This window comes from Cajanus cajan, chromosome 3 (genome assembly GCF_000230855.2).
Source record: "Cajanus cajan strain Asha chromosome 3, NIPB_CcT2T_4, whole genome shotgun sequence".
Taxonomy (NCBI): Eukaryota; Viridiplantae; Streptophyta; class Magnoliopsida; order Fabales; family Fabaceae; genus Cajanus; species Cajanus cajan.
Genome location: NC_138519.1, coordinates 57,846,137 through 57,867,703, shown reverse-complemented (window position 1 = coordinate 57,867,703; position 21,567 = coordinate 57,846,137). Strand labels below are relative to the sequence as shown.

The following is a 21,567-nucleotide window of genomic DNA, read 5'->3' as shown; positions in this document are numbered from 1 at the left end:
CAACTCTATTGATTCCTTCGCCACTCTGTCCTCTCAGTTTATAATCCAATTCGCTACAAGTCGTCCACACCATCTAACGTCCCTGTCACTAGTTAGCCTTCGACAAGATAAGAAGGAATCACTTTGGTCATTCATGGATCGGTTCAACAAGGCATCGCTAGAGATACGAGACCTCAACCCAGCAGTGGCTCTTCACCACTTAACAACAGCTCTGAAACCGGGGCCGTTTGCTAATAGTATTTGCAAAAAAACCCCCATGGATATGGATGATTTGTGTCGCCGTGCGGACAAGTACATGCAGATGGAAGAGCTGGCCGATTTTCGTAACCACGCTCGAGCTGAAACCATGAGCAAGGTCGAAAAGTCGATAGAGAAACCTTTTCGGACCCGAAACAAAGAGTTGACACTTCGTGAACGACCATCACGTGGTCCAAAATACTCCTAGTACACACCTCTAAATGCAAGTCGGGCAACAGTACTTGAACAAGCCCTCGTGTCTGAGGTTTTGGTCATCCCAAAAAGAGCCTCAACACCCCCACGCGCCAACACAAACAAGTCTTGTCGATATCATCGCAATCGAGGCCATTCCATGGAGGTGTGTGCGGCACTAAAAGATAAGATTGAAGACTTGATAAAACAAGGGCAACTCTAGAGGTTCGTGGATAGACCCACCTCATCCCGAGCAACTTATCAGTCTCGACACCATGATCAACATAGGCGTAAGCGTCCCCGTGACCGTCGTGAATGCAGTCGATCTAGGGAAAGAAAAGAAGAGCCACACGCACCACCTAGACGAGTAATCAACACAATAGCAGGAGGCTTCGCCGGCGAAGGATCAACCTCCTTAGCCCGAAAAAGGCATTTAAGGGGGGTCCGATCAATTAACATTGTCGAAAAACAATCAGCTCGAAGGCTCCCGACAATAACGTTCACAGCTGAAGATTTCCAAGGCATTGACCCGGTGCAGGACGACCCTATGGTAATTAGTGTTGAGATACACAATTGCATCGTTAGAAAGACTTTGGTTGATCAAGGAAGTTCGGCCGAAATTTTGTATTGGAACACATTCCAAAAGTTGGGCATACCCAAAAGCGAACTAATCCCATATGATGACCCGCTGGTTGGTTTTTCAGGCGAAAGGGTTAATACTCGGGGTTACATCAAGTTACTCACTCGGTTTTGTTTTGATGAAAAAGAATATCGCGACATTCAAGTTAAATACATTGTGGTGCATGCCAATACTTCATACAACATTCTCTTGGGTCGCCCATCACTGAACAGATTAGGAGCCATTGTGTCTACACCCCACCTTGCTATGAAGTTTCCATCGGATATCGGAAAATTACTTACGGTCCACGCTAATCAAAAAGCATCAAAAGAGTGTTATTTTTCGAGCTTAAAGATACTACCTCTTGAGGAACCTCGTTCTGGTGTCCATGCGGTCACTCCCTCCTCAATTGAACATTCAACTTGGGATCTTAACCCTAGGATGAACCTGGACGAACGAGTAGAACCAACAGAAGAAAAGGTTCCATTACAGCTGGGTGCACAATCATCCCAAGTCACGTACATCAGAATCGACCTTCTAGAAGTGGATCGGCTAGCTTTGAGTAAGGTGATCATCGAAAACAAGGATCTCTTTGCATGGGCCCCGTCAGACATGCCAGGTATAAATCCTAGCTTTATGTGTCATAAACTGTCAGTTTGCCCAGAGGCTCGGCCAGTAGCCCAACGCAAGAGGAAAATGGGGGCCGAAAGAGGTGCGACTATTGAAGAGGAAGTTGCTAAATTAGTTGAAGCAAAATTCATCCGGGAGGTGCAGTACAAAACTTGGTTGGCCAATGTTGTCATGGTCAAGAAGCCGAATGGGAAATGGAGAATGTGCACAGACTACACTAACCTCAACAAGGCTTGTCCCAAAAGATGCATACCCACTCCCAAACATTGACCGACTTGTTGATGGTGCAACCGGTCACAAAATCTTCACATTTCTTGACGCATATTCTGGCTATAATCAGATTAGAATGCATCCGCAGGACGAGGAAAAAATGGCTTTCATCACCGACTCGGCCAACTTCTGTTATCGGGTGATGCCCTTTGGTTTAAAGAACGTTGGGGCAACCTATCAGAGGTTGATGGATAAGATTTTCAAGCAACAGATCGGCAAAAACATGGAGGTTTACGTTGATGATATGGTAGTCATGTCCGACACCTTGGCTGAACATACGTCTGACCTTACAGAAGTATTCCACCAACTTCGCAAGCACGACATGAGACTCAATCCGAAAAGGTGCATCTTCGGGATTGCAGGTGGAAAATTTCTCGGCTATATGCTCTCGGCAAGAGGCATAGAAGCCAATCCAGACAAATGTCAGGTGGTAATTGGTATGCGAAGCCCAAGTAACATTAAAGAAGTACAAAGGTTGGCCAGAAGACTAACATCGTTGTCGCGATTCTTGCCATGCTTGGCGGAGATAGCTAAACCTATCATAAGTCTATTAAAAAAAGCAGAGTTCAGTTGGTCGGAGCAGTGTGAAGAGGCCTTTCGAACACTTAAACAACAACTCGGATCAACACCAATTTTAGCCAAACCAAATTGTCATTCGGACATGATTGTGTATCTATGCGTTTCCCATGAAGCCATTAGTGCTATGCTAGTACAAGATTAGAATGGGCAGAAGCCGATATATTTTATCAGCCGTTTCCTTCAAGACTCAGAAGCGAGGTATCAGATGCTTGAAAACGTTGCACTGGGTCTAGTCCACACCGCTCGACATTTACACCAGTACTTTCAGAGTCACCGAGTCATCGTTCGAACGGATTGCCCAATCGCCAAGGTCTTGCGAAAACCTGAACTGGCTGGACGAATGATGGCTTGGTCAGTTGAACTATCTGAATTCGACATCATCTTTCAACCTAGAGGTCCGATCCAATCACAATGTTTGGCCGATTTTGTCAATGAGTTGCAATCGAAAGGGGACTTCGACTGTGATCCATGGGTTCTCTGTGTCGATGGTTCATCCAATAGCTAGGGTAGTAGAGCTGGTGTAATTCTGGAAGGGCTTTCAGGTTTAGCTCTAGAGAAATCTCTATGTTTTGCATTCAAAGCCTCAAATAACCAGGCTGAATATGAAGCCCTATTAGCAGGGCTAAGGCTAGCACACGAAGTGGGGGTGAAAAAGTTAATCTGTTGGACCGACTCGAAGGTGGTATCGGAACAGGTGAATGAGACGTTCCAAGTCAAAGATGCTAACTTGTTGAAGTACTACCACACATTCCAAAAAATGCGGGACAATTTTGAGGAAGTTTAGGTAAAACACACGCCAAGAGAAAACAATGAAAGGGCTGACCAGTTGGCTCGACTAGCTAGCTGCAACCGAAAACCAGGGCAACTTAGGACCACCCTTCACTTGGAACTCCCAACTCCAAGCGTTAGCTCAACTGAGTGCCTCGAGGTATCCGAAGCACGAAAAACATGGATGGATGAAATTATGAAATTCATCACGACAGGAAAAGAACCCAAAGAAGCCTTAGCTGCAAAGAAAATACGAACCCAGGCTGCTAGATACTCAGTCATTGGCAACACGTTGTATAGAAGAGGTTTTTCCACTCCATTACTTAAGTGTGTCGACTCGGAGCAAGCCGAGTACGTCCTACGAGAAGTTCATGAAGGGATTTGTGGCTCCCACTCGAGGGGTAGGACTTTAGCGGCCAAGATTTTGAGAGCTGGTTATTACTGGTCGACTTTAAAGGAAGATTGCGCAAGCTTCGTTAAACGTTGCATCCAATGTCAAAAACACGGTAACATCATCCACGCTTCGGTAGAAGAACTGCATAGCATCAGTACCCCTTGGCCTTTTGCCTTGTGGGGAATGGATATCCTCGGACCTTTCCCCCTCGCAAAAGGACAATGCAAATTCTTATTGGTAGCTATTGACTATTTCACAAAATGGATCGAGGCCGAACCACTGGCTACGATCACCGCTAACATGGTTCAAAAGTTCATGTGGAGAAACATTATCACATGGTTTGGTATTCCTCATGCCATCATAACCGATAATGGACTTCAATTCACAGACCAAAAGTTGAACAAGTTCATGGAGGATTTAGGCATTCGACACCGATGCACTTCGGTAGAACACCCCCAAGAAAACGGACAGGCCGAGGCCGCCAACAAGGTGATCCTCACCGAACTCAAGAAGCGCTTGGGTGATGCCAAGGGAGCTTGGGCTGAAGAACTGCTCAAAGTTTTATGGGCTTATCGGTGCACACCTCAGTCCACTACAAGAGAAACTCTGTTTTGACTGACATATGGCACTGATGCAATGATACCGGTTGAAGTCGGAGAACCTTCCTTTCGGAGGATAAACTTCAATGAGACCTGCAATGATTATTCCCTACGAGAAGAGGTGGACATGATCGATGAGGTACGCAATAAGGCGTGCATCGTGGCCGAAGCTTGCAAACAAAGAATGACATGACGTTTCAACTCCAACTTCAGCAAAAGGAGTTTCAAAGAAGGAGACTTAGTCTGGCGTGTACTAGGATCGGCTAGACGGAACCCGCGTGAAGGCAAGCTAGCAGCAAATTGGGATGGCCCCTTCAAAATCCGACACAACCTTAATAATGGAGCATACAAGTTAGAAGAGCTTTCGGGAAAAACCATTCCCCGAACATGGAATTCCACCATTTGAAAATTATTTCAATTAAATTTTGTAATTGATGTATCCACGTAGTGCACTCTTTTCCTTGATCGATCTTTTCTACCCTTATAAAAAAGTGAAAAGGGGTTTTGGCCGACAAGGTTTTTAACGAGGCACCAATCAATGAAATATCAAATCAGTTCGCCTGTTTTGCTATTCATATCTTATCAACTGCATAATCTAAAAATCAAAAAAGGCTTCCCTCCCAAGTTGATCAACTTGGCCAACGATGTGCCTTCGGAAAATCGTACAAAAAGGCTTCCCTCCTGAGTTGATCAGCTCGGCCAAGGATGTGCCTTCGAAAAATCATACAAAAAGGCTTCCCTCCCGAGTTGATCAGCTCGGCCAAGGATGTGCCTTCGGAAAATCGTACAAAAAGGCTTCCCTCTCGAGTTGATCAGCTCGGCCAAGGATGTGCCTTCGGAAAATCGTACAAAAAGGCTTCCCTCCCGAGTTGATCAACTCGGCCAAGGATGTGCCTTCGGAAAATCGTACAAAAAGGCTTCCCTCCCGAGTTGATCAGCTCGGCCAAGGATGTGCCTTCGGAAATCGTACAAAAAGGCTTCCCTCTCGAGTTGATCAGCTCGGCCAAGGATGTGCCTTCGAAAAGTCGTGCAAAAAGGCTTCCCTCCTGAGTTGATCAACTCGGCCAAGGATGTTCCTTCAGAAAATCGTACAAAAAGGCTTCCCTCCCGAGTTGATCAACTCAGCCAAGGATGTGCCTTCGAAAAATCGTACAAAAAGGCTTCCCTCTCGAGTTGATCAACTCGGCCAAGGATGTGCCTTCGGAAAATTGTACAAAAAGGCTTCCCTCCCGAGTTGATCAACTCGGCCAAGGATGTGCCTTCGGAAAATCATACAAAAAGGCTTCCCTCCCGAGTTGATCAGCTCGGCCAAGGATGTGCCTTCGGAAAATCGTACAAAAAGGCTTCCCTCTCGAGTTGATCAACTCGGCCAAGGATGTGCCTTCGGAAAATCGTACAAAAAGGCTTCCCTCCCGAGTTGATCAACTCGGCTAAGGATGTGCCTTCGGAAAATCGTACAAAAAGGCTTCCCTCCCGAGTTGATCAGCTCGGCCAAGGATGTGCCTTCGGAAATTCGTGCAAAAAGGCTTCCCTCCCGAGTTGATCGACTCGGCCAAGGATGTGCCTTCGGAAATTCGTGCAAAAAGGCTTCCCTCCCGAGTTGATCAACTCGGCCAAGGATGTGCCTTTGAAAAACCACTACTGACTGAACACACCACTCGGTTTTCACTCGTACAGTGCACTTTGCCGAACGAGCTCTCTCGGTTTTCTCTCCAAACGGAAGCATTGCCGAACGCGTGCATTCGGATTGTCTTTGAAAGCAAGGCATACCGAACAAGGCTACTCGGTTTTCAGTCGTAAAGTGTACTCTACCGAACGATCTCTCTCGGTTTGCTCTCCAAAAGGAAGAATTGCCGAACGCGTGCATTCAATTTGTCTTTGAAAACAAGGCATACCGAACAAGGCTACTCGGTTTTCAGTCGTAAAGTGTACTCTGCCGAACGAGCTCTCTCGATTTTCTCTCCAAAAGGAAGAATTGCCGAACACGTGCATTCGGTTTGTCTTTGAAAACAAGGCATACCGAACAAGGCTATTCGGTTTTCACTCGTAAAGTGTACTCTGCCGAACGAGCTCTCTCGGTTTCCTTTCCAAAAGAAAGCATTATCGAACATGTGCATTCGATTTGAAGTTCTCTCGGTATTCATTCAAGAAATGAACGAACGTGCCGAACGAGTTCACTCGGTTTTCACTTGAAACATGTACAACGCTGAACGAGATCGTTTGGCCTTTCTAAAAGAAAGCATTGCCGAACACTTACATTCGGTTTTCGCTCAGGAAGTAAGCATAAGATATTCGAATCTTCTCGGTCGTCACTCAACACTTGCATTCGGTTTTCATCAAGCGTTTTACTTCAGTTTTTTGTTCATGTTTGTTCACTCTAAAGGAACCCCGTGCGCTTTACATTCACAAGTGACTAAAAGACCTATCTCGGAAAAGGTTGCTTACGGGTGAAGCATTTTTTCTAATTAGTTGTAAACGAAAGTTTGACATTTAAATCCGAAGCACGCTTCGTTCGCAAAAACATGATCGCATCCGAAACAGAAGATAACACTTTATTAAAAAATTGGAGGCTCTATCGGCCCCCCTTCTACATTTCGGCACCAAATAAGAAAAAACAAAAGCTAAGGCAATCCTACATGCCTTCCAAAAAACCAGCCTACTCCTCAGGATTATCAACCGAGTTGTCTTGTGCGTTGGCCTCCGGGTCATCCTCCTGTTCGAGAATCAGGTTCTCTTGCTCATCTTCGACTTCGTCATCGGACATAACATGAGTGTCCTCTTCTGGCTAGGGGGCAACATTCGGCTCGGTGGCATCAGGTACCGCCCCCTCGGGCATTTCCCCGAACGACATGAAGGACCCTTGATAAAAATCTTGGGTCATGTCGAATTCGAAGTCCTCAGGGAACTGGCCGAAGTGCTTAGCCTGTCGGAAAACGTGCTTAAACCCGGCCTCGTGTTGAGCAACAATCCTTTCTTTTGCCTGCTCCTTTAGGCGATTGTACTCGGCCTGAGCTTCTTCTAGTCGGCGACGCTCTTCGTTGCCTGCCTTCTGAAGGTCCAAACGAATTGTGTCATTTTCTCGCCTAAGCGTATCTAGCTCGGCAGCAAGATTATGATTCTTCGCTGTGACCTCTCGAGTGACCGAAAGAGCTTCGGTCGTAGCCTTATCGGCCTCTTCAACTTTGTGCTTCAAATGCATCAATTCACCGATAGGTTCCATCGCCAGATGATAGGCAAGAGCCAAAGAACGTGCTTGCACCTCGCAAAAATATTTCCACTTGGTTACAATATCCAAGTTCGCCAAGAATTCTTGCCCATGGGCCGACACAGCATTAGGCCGAATCAGTGCATCAGCCGATACATCATCGCCCAGGAAGGCGCGAGACATTAGGGTTGGAGGCACCACAATCACAGTCCGATTTGGTGATGACGTCTCGGCCACATGCTTCGTCTTTTTCGGCTTCTCCGGACGCCCCTCCTGGTCTTTTCTTTTGTGACCCCCTTTTTCGGCATCCTTACCCTTCTTTCCCCTACGCTGCTTGCGTTTCGGGGAGGGAGGCACTCGGTCATCTTGGTTGGGTCGAGGAGTGCGTGCAATGGCTGAAGTGCCAACACCCCCGGTTTGTTTGACTTGCTTCAGTCGTTCGGCAAGCAAGTTCCAGATGTTGAACTCGTCGGCACCACTGGAAACCATGATTCCTGCAAAAGACATTATGTAAACATCAATAGGAATTTAGCGTACAGCCGAAATAGGATGGATAGCATACCTATCAGGTCATTCTCCCACTGGGGAGATTCAAACAAGTTAATCAAAGATCTTGTTGGCAAACGCCGAGGCAGGCGAAGTAGTAACTTTAAATCCTTTCTCTCTTCGGCCGAAAGCATCTTCTTCGGTACCACATCGTACGGCTGAGGGGCACGTATCCAGTACAAAGGAAACAGGCTCCTATCGTCCTCGCCGAAGAAAAAATGTCTCCCATTCGGAAGGATGGTCACTCAAAAAAACCCAGCCTTGAAATTTTTATAGGAGGAAGTAAAGCTATTCAATAACTGCCGATCCCCTAGTCGGCTTAGCGACAGCCACTTCGCCAACATGGAAGGCCTGGACGAGTAGAAGTATAGAAAAAGGAGTTTTGATGGTTTAATGAAAATACATCGGCATAAGTGCTTAAAATCTTGCAATTGAGCCCTGCTATTCGGATGTAACTGAGTCGGGGAAACATTCAGAACCCACAACACACCCATCGTGAACTCGTCAAACGGAAACTTCACCTTGAGATCCTGAATGAGGCAATCATATATGTAAAATGACTCCATTTTTGCACCATGCTGATCAAGGCAAACTGTATCGGGGTTCGGGAAGGCATTGTTTCGGCACGATCGAACCCCGATGGGGTACGGCTCCTCCTTAGCATCGAAGTGCAAGCAACTTGTATAGTCTAGGAGGTTGGTGTCATGGTTGTGTCTTGGTTACACGAGTAGTATGATGTCACCTCTCCATTCACCCACTCGTAGCCAGGCACCTCGGACGGCCCATACCGTTGCCGATTCGACACATGCTTCGTTTTGAGCTGAACCTCAGGACTCCCGCTAGTAGAAGTTCCCCCGGAAGACGATGCACTCCCATCAGGCCTCTCGGCATGCATTGGAGACTCAACTGTACTCGGGCGACTGGAATCACTGGACGACGACCCCTCGGACGAGGAAGACCGAGAACTGCTAGCCGAAGAGCTGTCGAAAGTATCAGCCATGATAATAAACACTTACCAAATTATCCAAAGATCTACGCGAGGTCGCTCGGCGCGCTTGGTTCAGAGTCGCGGTGGGTCGGCTGGCACACCTCGGTTGAAAGCAATACGCGTGAGAGGCCGTACCACTCATAGTTATATATAGCCAAGGAAAAGGGCGAGAAATTTCAAATTTTAAAAAAAAGTAATCGTCCGATTTTTAGGATCTAATGGTTGAGATTATGTAAACCGTTCCCCTTACCCTTAGCCAACAACCTCCATTTACCCTTGAAGAGGGCTCGCCCTTCTCCAAGGCTGGGGGGCAAGTGTACGGGTAGAGGCGTTCGACCATCGCATAGCCGAAACCCTATCGACCACCGAATGGCCGAATCTGGTGGCCGACACCCAATCGGCCACCAGGATCGACCTACACTCAAGTATTACCCTTAATCAATAATTAAGGGTTAATTACACCGATAAACCGATTAGGGCATATTACCTAATACGGTAAGCATTTTGCAGGGCCCGTGGGGGTCAGGGCCCATAATTGTCAGTATAAATAGCTCATGTCACGAGGTAACGTCACTGTTCATTAATTACCATCGATATCTGTGCTTGTCCTGACTTGAGCGTCGAAGTGCCTTTTGCAGGTACCCTCCCTCTCATCGGGATATTCAATCAGAGCTCTCATTCGGCCTTCAAAGTACGAGAAGATTACTGTTGTACCCTTAAGACAGGTACAGAAGGAATTTAGTTCAGTCGCTAAATATTAGTTAAAATTAGCGACGGAATTTAATTCGGTCACTAAAAATTAGTTTAAATTAGCGACGGAATTGAATTTGGTCACTAAATATTAGTTAAAATTAGCGATGGAATTCTATTCGGTCGCTAAATAAAACTTAAAACAATTTATAAATTGCTTAAAAGTGATGATAATATTGTTGTTGAGTATCAATCCCATTTTCTTTTTTTTTGTAAGAGCAAGACATTAATTTATAATAAAAAATATTTATATGCACTCCTACATAATTAATACCAATAGTTATTGATGTGAAAAAATATTTAGAGGTTATTTTTTTACGATTGAATTTTTAGGCATTTTTTTAATTAGAGTATATGAATTTTTTAAAATTTCTAATTTATTTTGATCCATATTTATAATATATATTTCTAACTTATGATAACTTTATTTTTAAATAAATTTTTATATTTAAATTTTATTGATAGAAGAGATGTGATATCTTAAGGAAAAAAGAATTATAACATCCTCTCTCTTTCTAATAGGAAGAGTACAAATGTATTTTCTTAACTATTAGTATTTCTTTATTTTTCTATGATAAAATTGATTATTTTAAATTATTTAACTAGAATCTTATTAATAACTTAGTATATGATTTTGATATTTTTATATAACTAATATATGATTTTAAACTTGATATGAAAATATTATGATATAACTAGATAAGATTTTAAATTAATATTTTATTAATGGTTGATAATTAGAAAATAAAACAAGGATAATACATTTTTTGAATTTTATATCTTAGATTTAAGATGAATAAATATATTAAATTAATTAATAATTTATTTAAAATGTTAAAATTTAATTTATAAAAATAATATTTTAAAAGAGAAGGGTTATAATAACATTGGCGTAACTTTTACTAAGTATTACATTGCTCAATAACTTTATATTAATTGTGAATTTTATAAATTTAACTGTTAGATTGAAAGTTTTGTACTCTTAAATCATATATACAAAATTTTATATGAATTCAAGATGATTTGATACTTCATTCTTATAAAACAAAATTGACGTAATATATAGATTTAAAATAAAATATGAGCACTTTGATTACTTTCAAGTTGTTGTTCAATTTTAAAAAAACTTGATATAAACATATAAAGTGATATGAACTTTCAATCTAACGGTTGGATTTACAAAATTCACATTTAATATAAAGTTATTGAGTGGTGTAATATTTAGTAAAAGTTATACCAGTGTTATTATAACCCTTCTCATTTTAAAATATATAAATTATTACTTAAACTTTTAAATTTATAATAAATAATTTAAATTGTATCATAAAATTAATTTTAAATAAAAATAAGTATATTGTTAATTATAAAAGTAAGTATATATATAAATAAAGATTAATTAAATATAATATAATTATTATTATTAGTAATATAATTATTATATATATTATTATATATTTATAACAGTTCGGATATACCAAAATGATAAGGATCCAAAGATAGTATAAGTGTGAGATTGGATAGTTGAGAATGACTTAAATGAATTAATTTGTATTACTTATACTAATAATATGCATTTGCCTTTTGGTAGCTTATCTCATTAGAACTTCACAGTTAAGCGTGCTTGATTTGGAGTAATATAGGGATGGGTGACTTTTTAGGAAGTTTCCAAAAATTGTGTAAGTTAAGTATTGTGAAATAAAATCCTTAAGAGGCCAAATATGAGTGGTTCGTAGCGACCTATTTAGTGACCAATTTATTCAGTCACTAATTTGGTCCTATACACTTCAGCGACCAAAATCATTGCAACCATTTTACGACCAAAATTTTCGATCGCTAAACAGTGACCAAAATTTTTTTCGTTGCTAAACAGCTTAGCGACTAGGGTTTTAGTGATTTATTAAATTCCGTCGCTAAGGTAAATAGCGACCGATTTTAGCAATTTAGCGACCGATTTTGGTGGTTGCTAAATTGCATATTTTTTGTAGTGAATTGACCTTGATAATTTTGCGCAAAAAAGTTAAACATTGCCTCAATTTTTTATTTTATTCATCAAATTATGATTTCAAGGTAGTGACCTATTTAAAAAAAATAATTAACTTAATCAAACCAATAAAATAAAAAAATTACAATGCATTAGGTCTAGCACCACCAATTTTGTCCCATTCACAAGGAATTAATTCAATCCCAAAAAAAAGTTAATAACATTGAAAGAAAAAGAAATACATACTAACCTTATTTTGTAATTGTCTATAAGAAGAAGATCATTATGAGAATGCCTAGTATATCCAAACAAGCGATATGGGAAAGGTCTTAATTCCATCCCTCGAACACGTCCACAATGTTCTTGACTTCCTAGAGCATGTGCTAGGGAATCTTGAGTTGATATGTCTTGTGAAAATGATGGTGCATTTGATTCATATGCTTTAAATTTTCCTGCAATATAAGTAACCATATAAGTTGACATATACTTGTTTGAGCACTATAATATTTACCAAAAATACACTTACACTAATTTCTCTTGCTTCATCATTTACAAAATCTCCTTTAACATGTTTATGTGTTATTATCCATACTTATCCCCTACTAACTTTACGACCACACTCTTGTTCCTATAAAATGTAACAAAATTATATTATTATATATACTAGAATAAAAAATATAATTTTATTATTGAAAGTTTTATGTTACCATCTCATGTCTCTTTCTTGCAATGCTTTTGGATCCACCAATGTGAGGAAATGTTTGCCTCTTTCTATTATCCTTATTTTTTTGAGAAATTTCCTATTCATGATAAAAAAATTAATAAATCCATCTGCATAACACTACAACAAAATTTATTATTAACGACAATTATTTAATGACAATAATTTAATTGTCACTATTTAATTATATAATAAAAATATTAATGGCTAATATATAATAGCCACTAAAAATGTATTTATATTATACTAAAGTTTACTATTAGTGACAATTATTTATTGAAAAAAACATAAGTCCCACATCGATTAGAAATAAGATAATTAAAGAATATATAAGCGAGTAATAACTATCACCTTACAAGTTGATTTTGTAGGATTGAGTTAGACTCCTAATTCATTATTATATATTGGTATCAAATTACTCACTATTCACTATTAGCAAGTTTAGTAGTGCTATAAAATAATTAGAGAACAACTTTCACCTTGTAAGTCCCAAATATCTTAAGAGATAAGATAATTAAAAAAATAAATTAAAAAATATATAAATAGAAGACAACCCCCATCATACAAGTCTCACATCCACCAGAGATAAAAAAAAGTATATAAGTTATGAATTTAGAAAAGAAAATTATAGAAATAAATTATTTAAAGTTTTACTAGCAATAGATAAAAGTCACTAAATGGATGGAAAAGAGACAATGAAAAAAAAAACTTTTAATGGCCTTTAAAATGACTACTAGAATTGCCACTAAAAAAATATAAGTTTTCCTCATAATTTAATGAGTCTTTACCATCATTTTATATAAATGTCGGTAATAGTATTAGTGACCCTAGATACACCAACTATTATTTAAATACTGGTAAAAAAGTAATAGCCATTTATATGGCCGCTAAAGAATAAAATAATAATGGCCACAAAAGACTACTTTTGGTGTAGTGTAAATATTAAGGATAAAAAAATTAATTTATAGTACCTTTATTTTTGAAGTTAGTTGATAGTCAACAAAAGAAGCCCAATGGTCTGTATTTATTTCGGTTGGAAGCATTGCAATCAATTCATCTCTAGTACGTGTTCCATCATTCCTTTGATTCCATAATTGTTGCCTATAGTCACTTCATTTTTTGTTAAGTGATTTGAAGACATATTAATTGTATATGAGCTTGAGAGTGAACTTCAAACTTAGCTTTCAAATTATTAAATAATTAAAGTTAACAATAAATTGAGTATAATTGAAATTACAAATAAATGAAATGCATACATCACTTACTTCAATGGTGTTTCTAAGAACATTTTCTTTATAATATTTTGGAATCTTTCTCCAACTTTGATAGCAAATAGGAAATGCATTAACATTTCTTGCAACTCAACCTAAGAACCTATTCAACAATGCTCCAAAATTGTCAATCGGTCCTCACTATTCCAATGCACAACAATCTTTTCAATAGGAGATAAAAGCCAAACATCATTGACTATCAAATGTTTTGTACTTTTATTGCCTTGATCATTTGTTAAAGTATCACATAAACATGAGAAACAAGAATTTAATTTAATTATATAGAAGTAAATTAAATCTAACCTATGAAGTCAACAAGACTTGATCTCTTACATAAAGAAATTTTTTTGTGATATATGTAATTTAAATAATATTAATTAAAGCTTACCTATCACATCGACAAGCCATGATCTCCTATGTGATGCAACCTTTGATTACTTTGCTTGCATGCCAATTTGCTCATTTCCTTCCTCCTCACTATCAGATTGTAACTTAGATGTAGCTACAGGTGTAGATTCATATAGAAAATCATATGCAAGTTGAGAGTCAAAATGAGATGCAAGTGGAGGTTGAATATTTAGTTGAGGTGAAAAGTTACTATTGCTAGTGGAAAATTTCCTCTTCTTCAAATATCCTTGAAAACAATTAGAATAATACAAATGAAATAAGAAATATAGTCCATACAACTAATGCAATTGATGTATGAGTTCCAAATTGAAATGGAAGTTGAGGCATCTTACAAGGTTGAGTTGGAGGAGATATTGTATTAGACTGAAGTGCAGGTTGGGGTAAAGGTTGATTATTAGGTTGTGAAGGATTAGTATGCACTTGAGGTGCTGGAAACACTACAAGAAAAATGCAAATTACCGAGGAATAATTTCTTACGGATATAAATTCGTTGACAAATTTATATTTCTGATGGAAAAAAAAATTGTAGGAAAAGTTATATTACCTGGATACAAATCTGTCAGAAGATTTATATTTCCAATGGGTATATCCGTTGATAATTTTCTACAGATATAAATCTGTCAAAAAATTTATATTTTTGATGGAAATATTTCCAAAAAATTTATATTTGTCGAAAATATAAGAATTTTTGACAAAAATTGACAATCATATATTAAAAAAGATCAATAAAATTATATATATATATATATATATATAGAGAGAGAGAGAGAGAGAGAGAGAGAAAGCGAGAGAGAGAGAAAGAAAGGAGGAGGAATCAAATGACTCACAAAGTAACTCTTAGTAAAGTTACTATGCTCAATAACTCATGATGTATGTTGAATTTCATCGATCCAATTGTTAAATTAAAAAATATTAAATTTTACTAATAATTAATATAGAAAAAATTAATTAGCTTTGGAATAAATTATTTACTAACAATATATTTGAAAAATTAATTATTTTAAATTATTTAACTAGAATCTTATTGACAATTTACTTTATGAACTTGATATTTTTGTATAACTAATATCTAGTTTTAAATTTGATATGAAAATTAAATTAGTATTTTATTAATGGTTGATAATTAGAAAATAAAACAAGGATAAATGCATTTTTTGAATTTTATGTCCTAGATTTAAGATAAATAAATATATTAATTTAATTAATAATTTATTTAAAATGTTAAAATTTAATTTATAAGTATGTAATAAATAAATATTTATAATTTTATTAATTATCTTATCATTATAAATTATAAAAATAATATTTTAAAATATATATATTATTATTTAAACTTTAAATTTATAATAAATAATTTAAATTGTATCATAATTGTCGCAACACGAAAATTTCTGATCTTACAACCTATAGTTTAGACATCCTTTCAAAAATCTCATCAATTAAGGAATGCCCGGATACCAGACTAATACTAGTAGAAAAAATACTTTTAAAATCGGTCATTTTTTACTTTTAAAATCGGTTCTCTAACCGATTTTAAAAGAGCCGATTTTAAAAAGTGGGACTTTTAAAATCGGTCATCGACTGATGTTAAAAGTTAGACTTTTAACATCGGTTATGGCATGACCGATATTAAAAGTGGTTAATTTTTTTAAAATATTTGACTTATTTTATGAGGATTCCTGAACAAAACCTACAAATTAATAAAATACCAGACAATTTATATGTTTTTAATGGACCAAATTACATACAAATGACAAGAGTTGGTAAATGTCAACCATATATGTAATCAAAGTAACTTACAAATTATTATACATCCTAAACTACAAAATGAGTAAAACTATAAACATAACTTGTAGCTAGCCAATGTTTCAATGAAAAATGTAGCCCATTGCTCCCTAATGGTGTTTATATCTTCTAGCGACAATGGTGATCGATTTATAAATATCTGTTAAGAAAATTTAGAACAATTAGAAGTAACTCTTAAAACATGATAAAATGCAAACTTAAAATAAAAATTTTCAAAATTCTAAAACGTACTTCAGTCCACCCAGATATTATTTGTGATTCAACAATAGTATGGATTGCCTTCATTACATAGTATCCGCACTCATAGTTTCCTTTTTGCTTATGAGACTACAAAAAGAATATAAAAACCAATTTTAGTAGTAATGGTAATTCAAAAGAAAATACCTTAGAAAAAATATCATTACTAAAATAAAATAACTTACTTTAAGAGAGACCCAAAGCATTTTTTTCTTCAACTTTGAACCTTTAAGTATGTGGTATCCTTCCATAGCCCTAATGATAAAAGGACATCATTATTATATTTTAAAATAAAATTTAATGATAAATAAATAAAGTAGTTTTTTTAAAACAACTGACTTATCTAATAATTGTTTAAAGTCTGCAGGAGGAGGTTTGTGCATCGAACAAATGCATACAGATATATTGTCCATAGGACAAATAATCAGAAGTTGCGAATGAGCACTGCTTTGAGAAACTATCAGTAATAGACAATACATTTTTTAAAAATTTATAATCAATTATATACAAATAGACTTACTTAGAAAAGTAAGGAGCTAAGTAAACTTTTTTATTTGAGTCAGACATCCAATTTTGGATGTAAGCTTGGATTTCTTCTGTCTTGTTCCCAATTTTTTGGATTAACTCGGGTTCCAAAAATCCATAAATGTGATCATTCCCTTTATCCACACTCAATTTATAAAAATCAAATAAAGCACCTAATTTTTCTAAACACTAAATTACTAGGTAGACATTAATTATATCACAAATTATTAATAAAATACAAATATATAACACATACATACAAGGTGTCTAATTTTCTAAGTTGGGTACCTAATTTGTCTATATAGCAATGGTGAGTCAAAAAAGAAATTATAAAGGTGCCAACTTTGGAGCGGGTCATTCCTAAACTGGAATAGGCCGTTCCGGAATACGAAAAATTCCTAAAACTGTATTCTGGAACGGCCTCAGAATGGCCCGTGCTGCTTGCAGAACGGCCCGTTCTGCTTGTAGAACAGCCCGTGCTACAAGTAGAACGGGTTGTTCCAGATTAAAAAATCTCCCAGCAACAACGAAATAAGAGACATGAGAAGAGAATGTTATCTTGATATTGTATTCTTCCAAGCAAATGAGAAGCTGGAGACTTTAGATGAGAGCCCGAGAGAGTAAAGGAAAGAATATATGAACCGTAGAGTTAATCTAAAGAACATATGGAGCCAAAGATTAGAGAATGGAGGGGAAGGGAGAATGAGACCGTAGAATTTATGTAATTTCTGACATTTTTAACATATCTATGAACCAATTTTGTATGTAGTTTTTAAAATCGGTTCTTAGATAGCCGATTTTAAAAGTAGAACTTTTAAAATCGACTATTTAAGAGCTGATTTTAAAAACTACATACAAAATCGGTTCTTAAATAGCTGATGTTAAAAGTAGCACTTTTAAAATCGACTATTTGAGAGCCGATGTTAAAAGTAGGACTTTTAAAATCGGCTCTTAAAGAGCCGATTTTAAAAGTAGCATCAGAGACTTTTAAAATCGGTCATAAGGTAGCCGATTTTAAAAGTAATGTCATTATTTACAAAATTGTCACCGCGTCACTTTTAAAATCGGCTATCTTATGACCGATTTTAAAATCCCGATTTTAAAAGTGATTTTTGTACTAGTGTAATCCTTAATTAATGATTTTGAAAATGGTTCATGGTGTCGCCACCAATGTTTTACTCAAAACATTAGAAAAAGAAAAAGGTTTTTAAAAGTCCAATAATGGTCTTGATAACCAGAATTGGGTTCGGGGGTCGGTTATGTGTAGGGAAGGTATTAAGCACCCCTACAACGCCCTTTATCGGTACCCTTATGATGAAGTTAGCATAGTAAAAATAATAATATAAATACTTAATCCCCTTTATGAATGGTTATTTACATGCCTAAATTTAAATTAAGCGATTGACCCTAAAATGTCTACATATTTGCTTTTATTATAACAATGTTTAAAATAAAAGAAGTGAAAGATGGAGCAAGAGATTGATGAGAAATACCTCGTAGCAAGCTTTATTAGATCTTCAACTATGGAAACTTTTAGGCACTTTTTGGCTACCTTTCACACTACAATATGCCTCACAAAACTCAAGAAATACAATAGGAGGGAGAGAGAGAGAGAAATTTTGAGCTTTAAGGAGCCTTTGACAAAATTTTGTGGCCCTGAGAACTGTGCCCGAGTCTGCTATTTATAGACATCAAAAAGTTGCCAGAACGGCCCGTTCCAGATTTGGAACGGCCCATTCTGGATCTGTACGTTATGTGTTAATTTCGTATCTTGGAACAACTCGTTCTAAAACCAGAACGACCCGTTCCAGAGTTGAGTTTAACACATAACTGCCTATGCTGGAACGACCCATTCTAAACTAGTGTTTTAGGCCTTTTTTGTAACTTGGAACGACCCCTTCCAGTTTGGGAACGACCCATTCCAATTTAGGAACGGCCCGTTCCAACTTGGGAACGGCCCGTTCCAGGCTACTAAAACTAGCTTATTTGGGCTTTAGGCCTTCTGATGTCATGTCCTGTTGTTTCCATGCTCTGGGAGCTCTTTTCCTTGATAATAGACATCCATTTCATTGCTTTTAAGGGTTTGGACGAAATTGGGTGTCTACAGCTGTCCCTCTTTACTTATCCTTTGGAATAACTATGTGTTGCTTTTCCAAAGGTAAGTAAAGACGTAGACATTTCGTCCAGTTCTTTTCTCCATCTCTTTGTGCTAGCGCTTCTGCGTTGCTTCCCTTGGATAGATGTATTTTCTTGTTTCCTTGCCCTTTAGAGTAGCTGAGTGTTGCGTTGCATACTCTATTGGGTAACAAGGGTGACAAATTATACACCTGATCTTCAGTCTTCGAGTAGATGCTCCATTCCATGGCTCTAATTTCTTCTCTTGCGATAGTGAGGTGGAGATCCAGGTCTTCGCTCTTATTTTGACATTAGATGCCTCCACGTCGTTTCCTTTGGGTAGATGTTGTTTACTGGTATCCTTGTCCCTAAGAGCAACTGAGTGTTTGTTTGTATGCTCCATCGAGTGATAAGGATGGTAAACTTGGGCTTTAGGCCTTCTGATGTCATGTCCTGTTGTTTCCATGCTTCAGGAGCTCCTTTCCTTGATAATAGACATCCATTTCATTACTTTTAAGGGTCCGGACGAAATTGGGTGTCTACAATAATATTAATTTTAAATAGAAATAAGTAGATTATTAATTATAAAAGTAAGTATATATATAAATAAATATTAATTAAATATAATATAACTATTATTATTGGTAATATAATTATTATATATTTTATATTTTTATAACAATCCGGACACACCGAAATGAGAGATCCAGAGGTAGTACAAGTATGAGATTGTATAGTTGATGATGACTTAAATAAATTAATTTGTACTACTTATATTGATAACATGCATCTACTTTTTGGTAGCTTATTTCATCAGAACTCCATAGTTAAACTTGCTTGACTTGGAGTAATATAGGGATGGGTGACCTTCTGGGGAAGTTTCTCAGAAATTGTGCAAGTAAGGGAAAAATACGTTGAAAAGTGAAGTGTTATGAGATAGAACCCTTGAAAGGCCAAATATGAGGGGTGTTACATTAATAAATTTATTAAAATTAAACAAAAAATTTTCGACGGATTTATCTGTCGAAATCACATAAAGATTTTCAAACAATTATTTCCAACATATTTTTTTTGACGCCTCTTTTTTCAAACAAATTTGCATCCATCGGAAATCTGTCAGAAATTCTCTATTTTCGAAGGATATTCCTTTTTATTGACGGATTATGTCTGTCGTAAATTTGTGTTTTTCTTGTAGTGAAATTAATTAGATCAATATAAGTGAAGCACGTCAAAATAATTAATGCGAGTAAAATAAGTCTAAATTGACATGAAAGTGAAAATATCTTACTAGGTTGACATGCTAGTGGGGGTGGAGGTGGAGCTTGAGTACAAGGTTATTGAGGTGATGAGTTAGACTTTGTTGAGATTGCAAATTTCTTCTTCAAGGTTCCTAACATGAAACATATCATATTCATTAGAAAATGTGTTGTCTTCAAGTGTAATTTTAAATATTAGTAAAGAGACATTGTATTTTTAATACGCACTAGGATGAGATGAATGATGCAAAGATGACGGTTGAGTACTTCTATTTTGGGGAGTAACTGAAATATGGCCAAAAGAGCCACCTTTGGTCGTAAGTGCCCTGCTAGTCTTCTTGTTGGAAATTTCCTTCATCTTCAAGTATCCTGAAACCAATAACATTAGTATAAGTCAAATTACCAAATTTATAGATAATAGTATATATAACACACACTAAGGATGATATGAAAATACAATTAGTATATAAAATAATAATTAAAATTGAACCTTATTAATGGAATATTTCTTTCCCTATCTAGAAATAATATTTCCAAATTTTATTGATCAAAAGGCTCACATTCATGAAAAGTATCACCATTTTCTCCACCCATGTCATATAAGTCTCGTGGCTTTACACGTATAGGTATGCTCCAATTTTTATCTAACTCATCCTCTACATAGTAAACAATTTGAGCTTCTGAAACTTGAATGTATGGCTCATCGTCTTCATCATCACTAGTGCGTATTAAATGTGCAAAACTTACTAATGTAAATCCTAGGTCATCTTTCACAATCCCTCTAGAAGTAGTTGTATTAGCCCACATACATTGGAACAAAGTAACTAAAAATCGACCTTGGTAGTTTATCTCAATTATGTCCAATAATTTCCCATAATAAGGCACACCCCCAAATTGCATTTGATTGTCACTACTACTAGCATAACTCTTTGTGCCAAATGTACCAAATATTCCATTATTTTGTGTTTTAAGGCCTTGGTCTCTCTCCAATGTACAAAACTTGAATTCATTTACATTGTATGAATTATAGCGTTTTACACAATCAACCGGACCCATGGCTAAAAGCTTTAAATCATCTGAATATAATCCTTTAGAGTCATTTCTTATCTAAAAAAGAAAAACATTAATAGTCATGAAAATCATATATATATATATATATATATATATATATCAAAAAAAGTGGTTTAGTGTAAATATACATACACGACGTGAAAACCATTCAACAAACTCTCTATGAACTTTCTTGTCTATCATAGTGGATGACCGTACACGACTTCTCATTTGTTTACGGAGAATGTCTCTGTATTCCCTATAATAAGTATATAATGTAATTACAAAATATATCAAGTAAAGACCTATTATAGTAAATTATATAGTCAAAGTATTTACAGAATAAATGGGTCAACTTGTGCACAATTAGTCAATACATAACGATGTGCTTGTAACTTTTCCTTTGTTGATAGAGTGAAG

At 36.8% G+C, this 21,567-nt stretch overlaps 1 protein-coding gene across 1 annotated transcript; it reads left to right on the top strand.

Annotated features, from left to right (window-relative positions):
* Positions 1-2,732: 2,732 nt before the first annotated feature.
* On the top strand, positions 2,733-3,311 carry LOC145956349 (uncharacterized). The gene is made up of 2 exons (XM_083071934.1): positions 2,733-2,988; positions 3,070-3,311. Exons 1-2 carry the CDS (start codon positions 2,733-2,735, stop codon positions 3,309-3,311), a joined length of 498 nt encoding a protein of 165 aa, XP_082928060.1.
* Positions 3,312-21,567: the final 18,256 nt, after the last annotated feature.

Coding starts and splice junctions, on each gene's coding strand:
- LOC145956349 (XM_083071934.1), top strand. CDS start 2,733: ATGCTTGAAAACGTTGCACTGGGTCTAGTCCACACCGCTCGACATTTA. Junction 2,989..3,069: donor ATCGAAAGGGGACTTCGACT/GTGATCCATGGG, acceptor AAGGGCTTTCAG/GTTTAGCTCTAGAGAAATCT.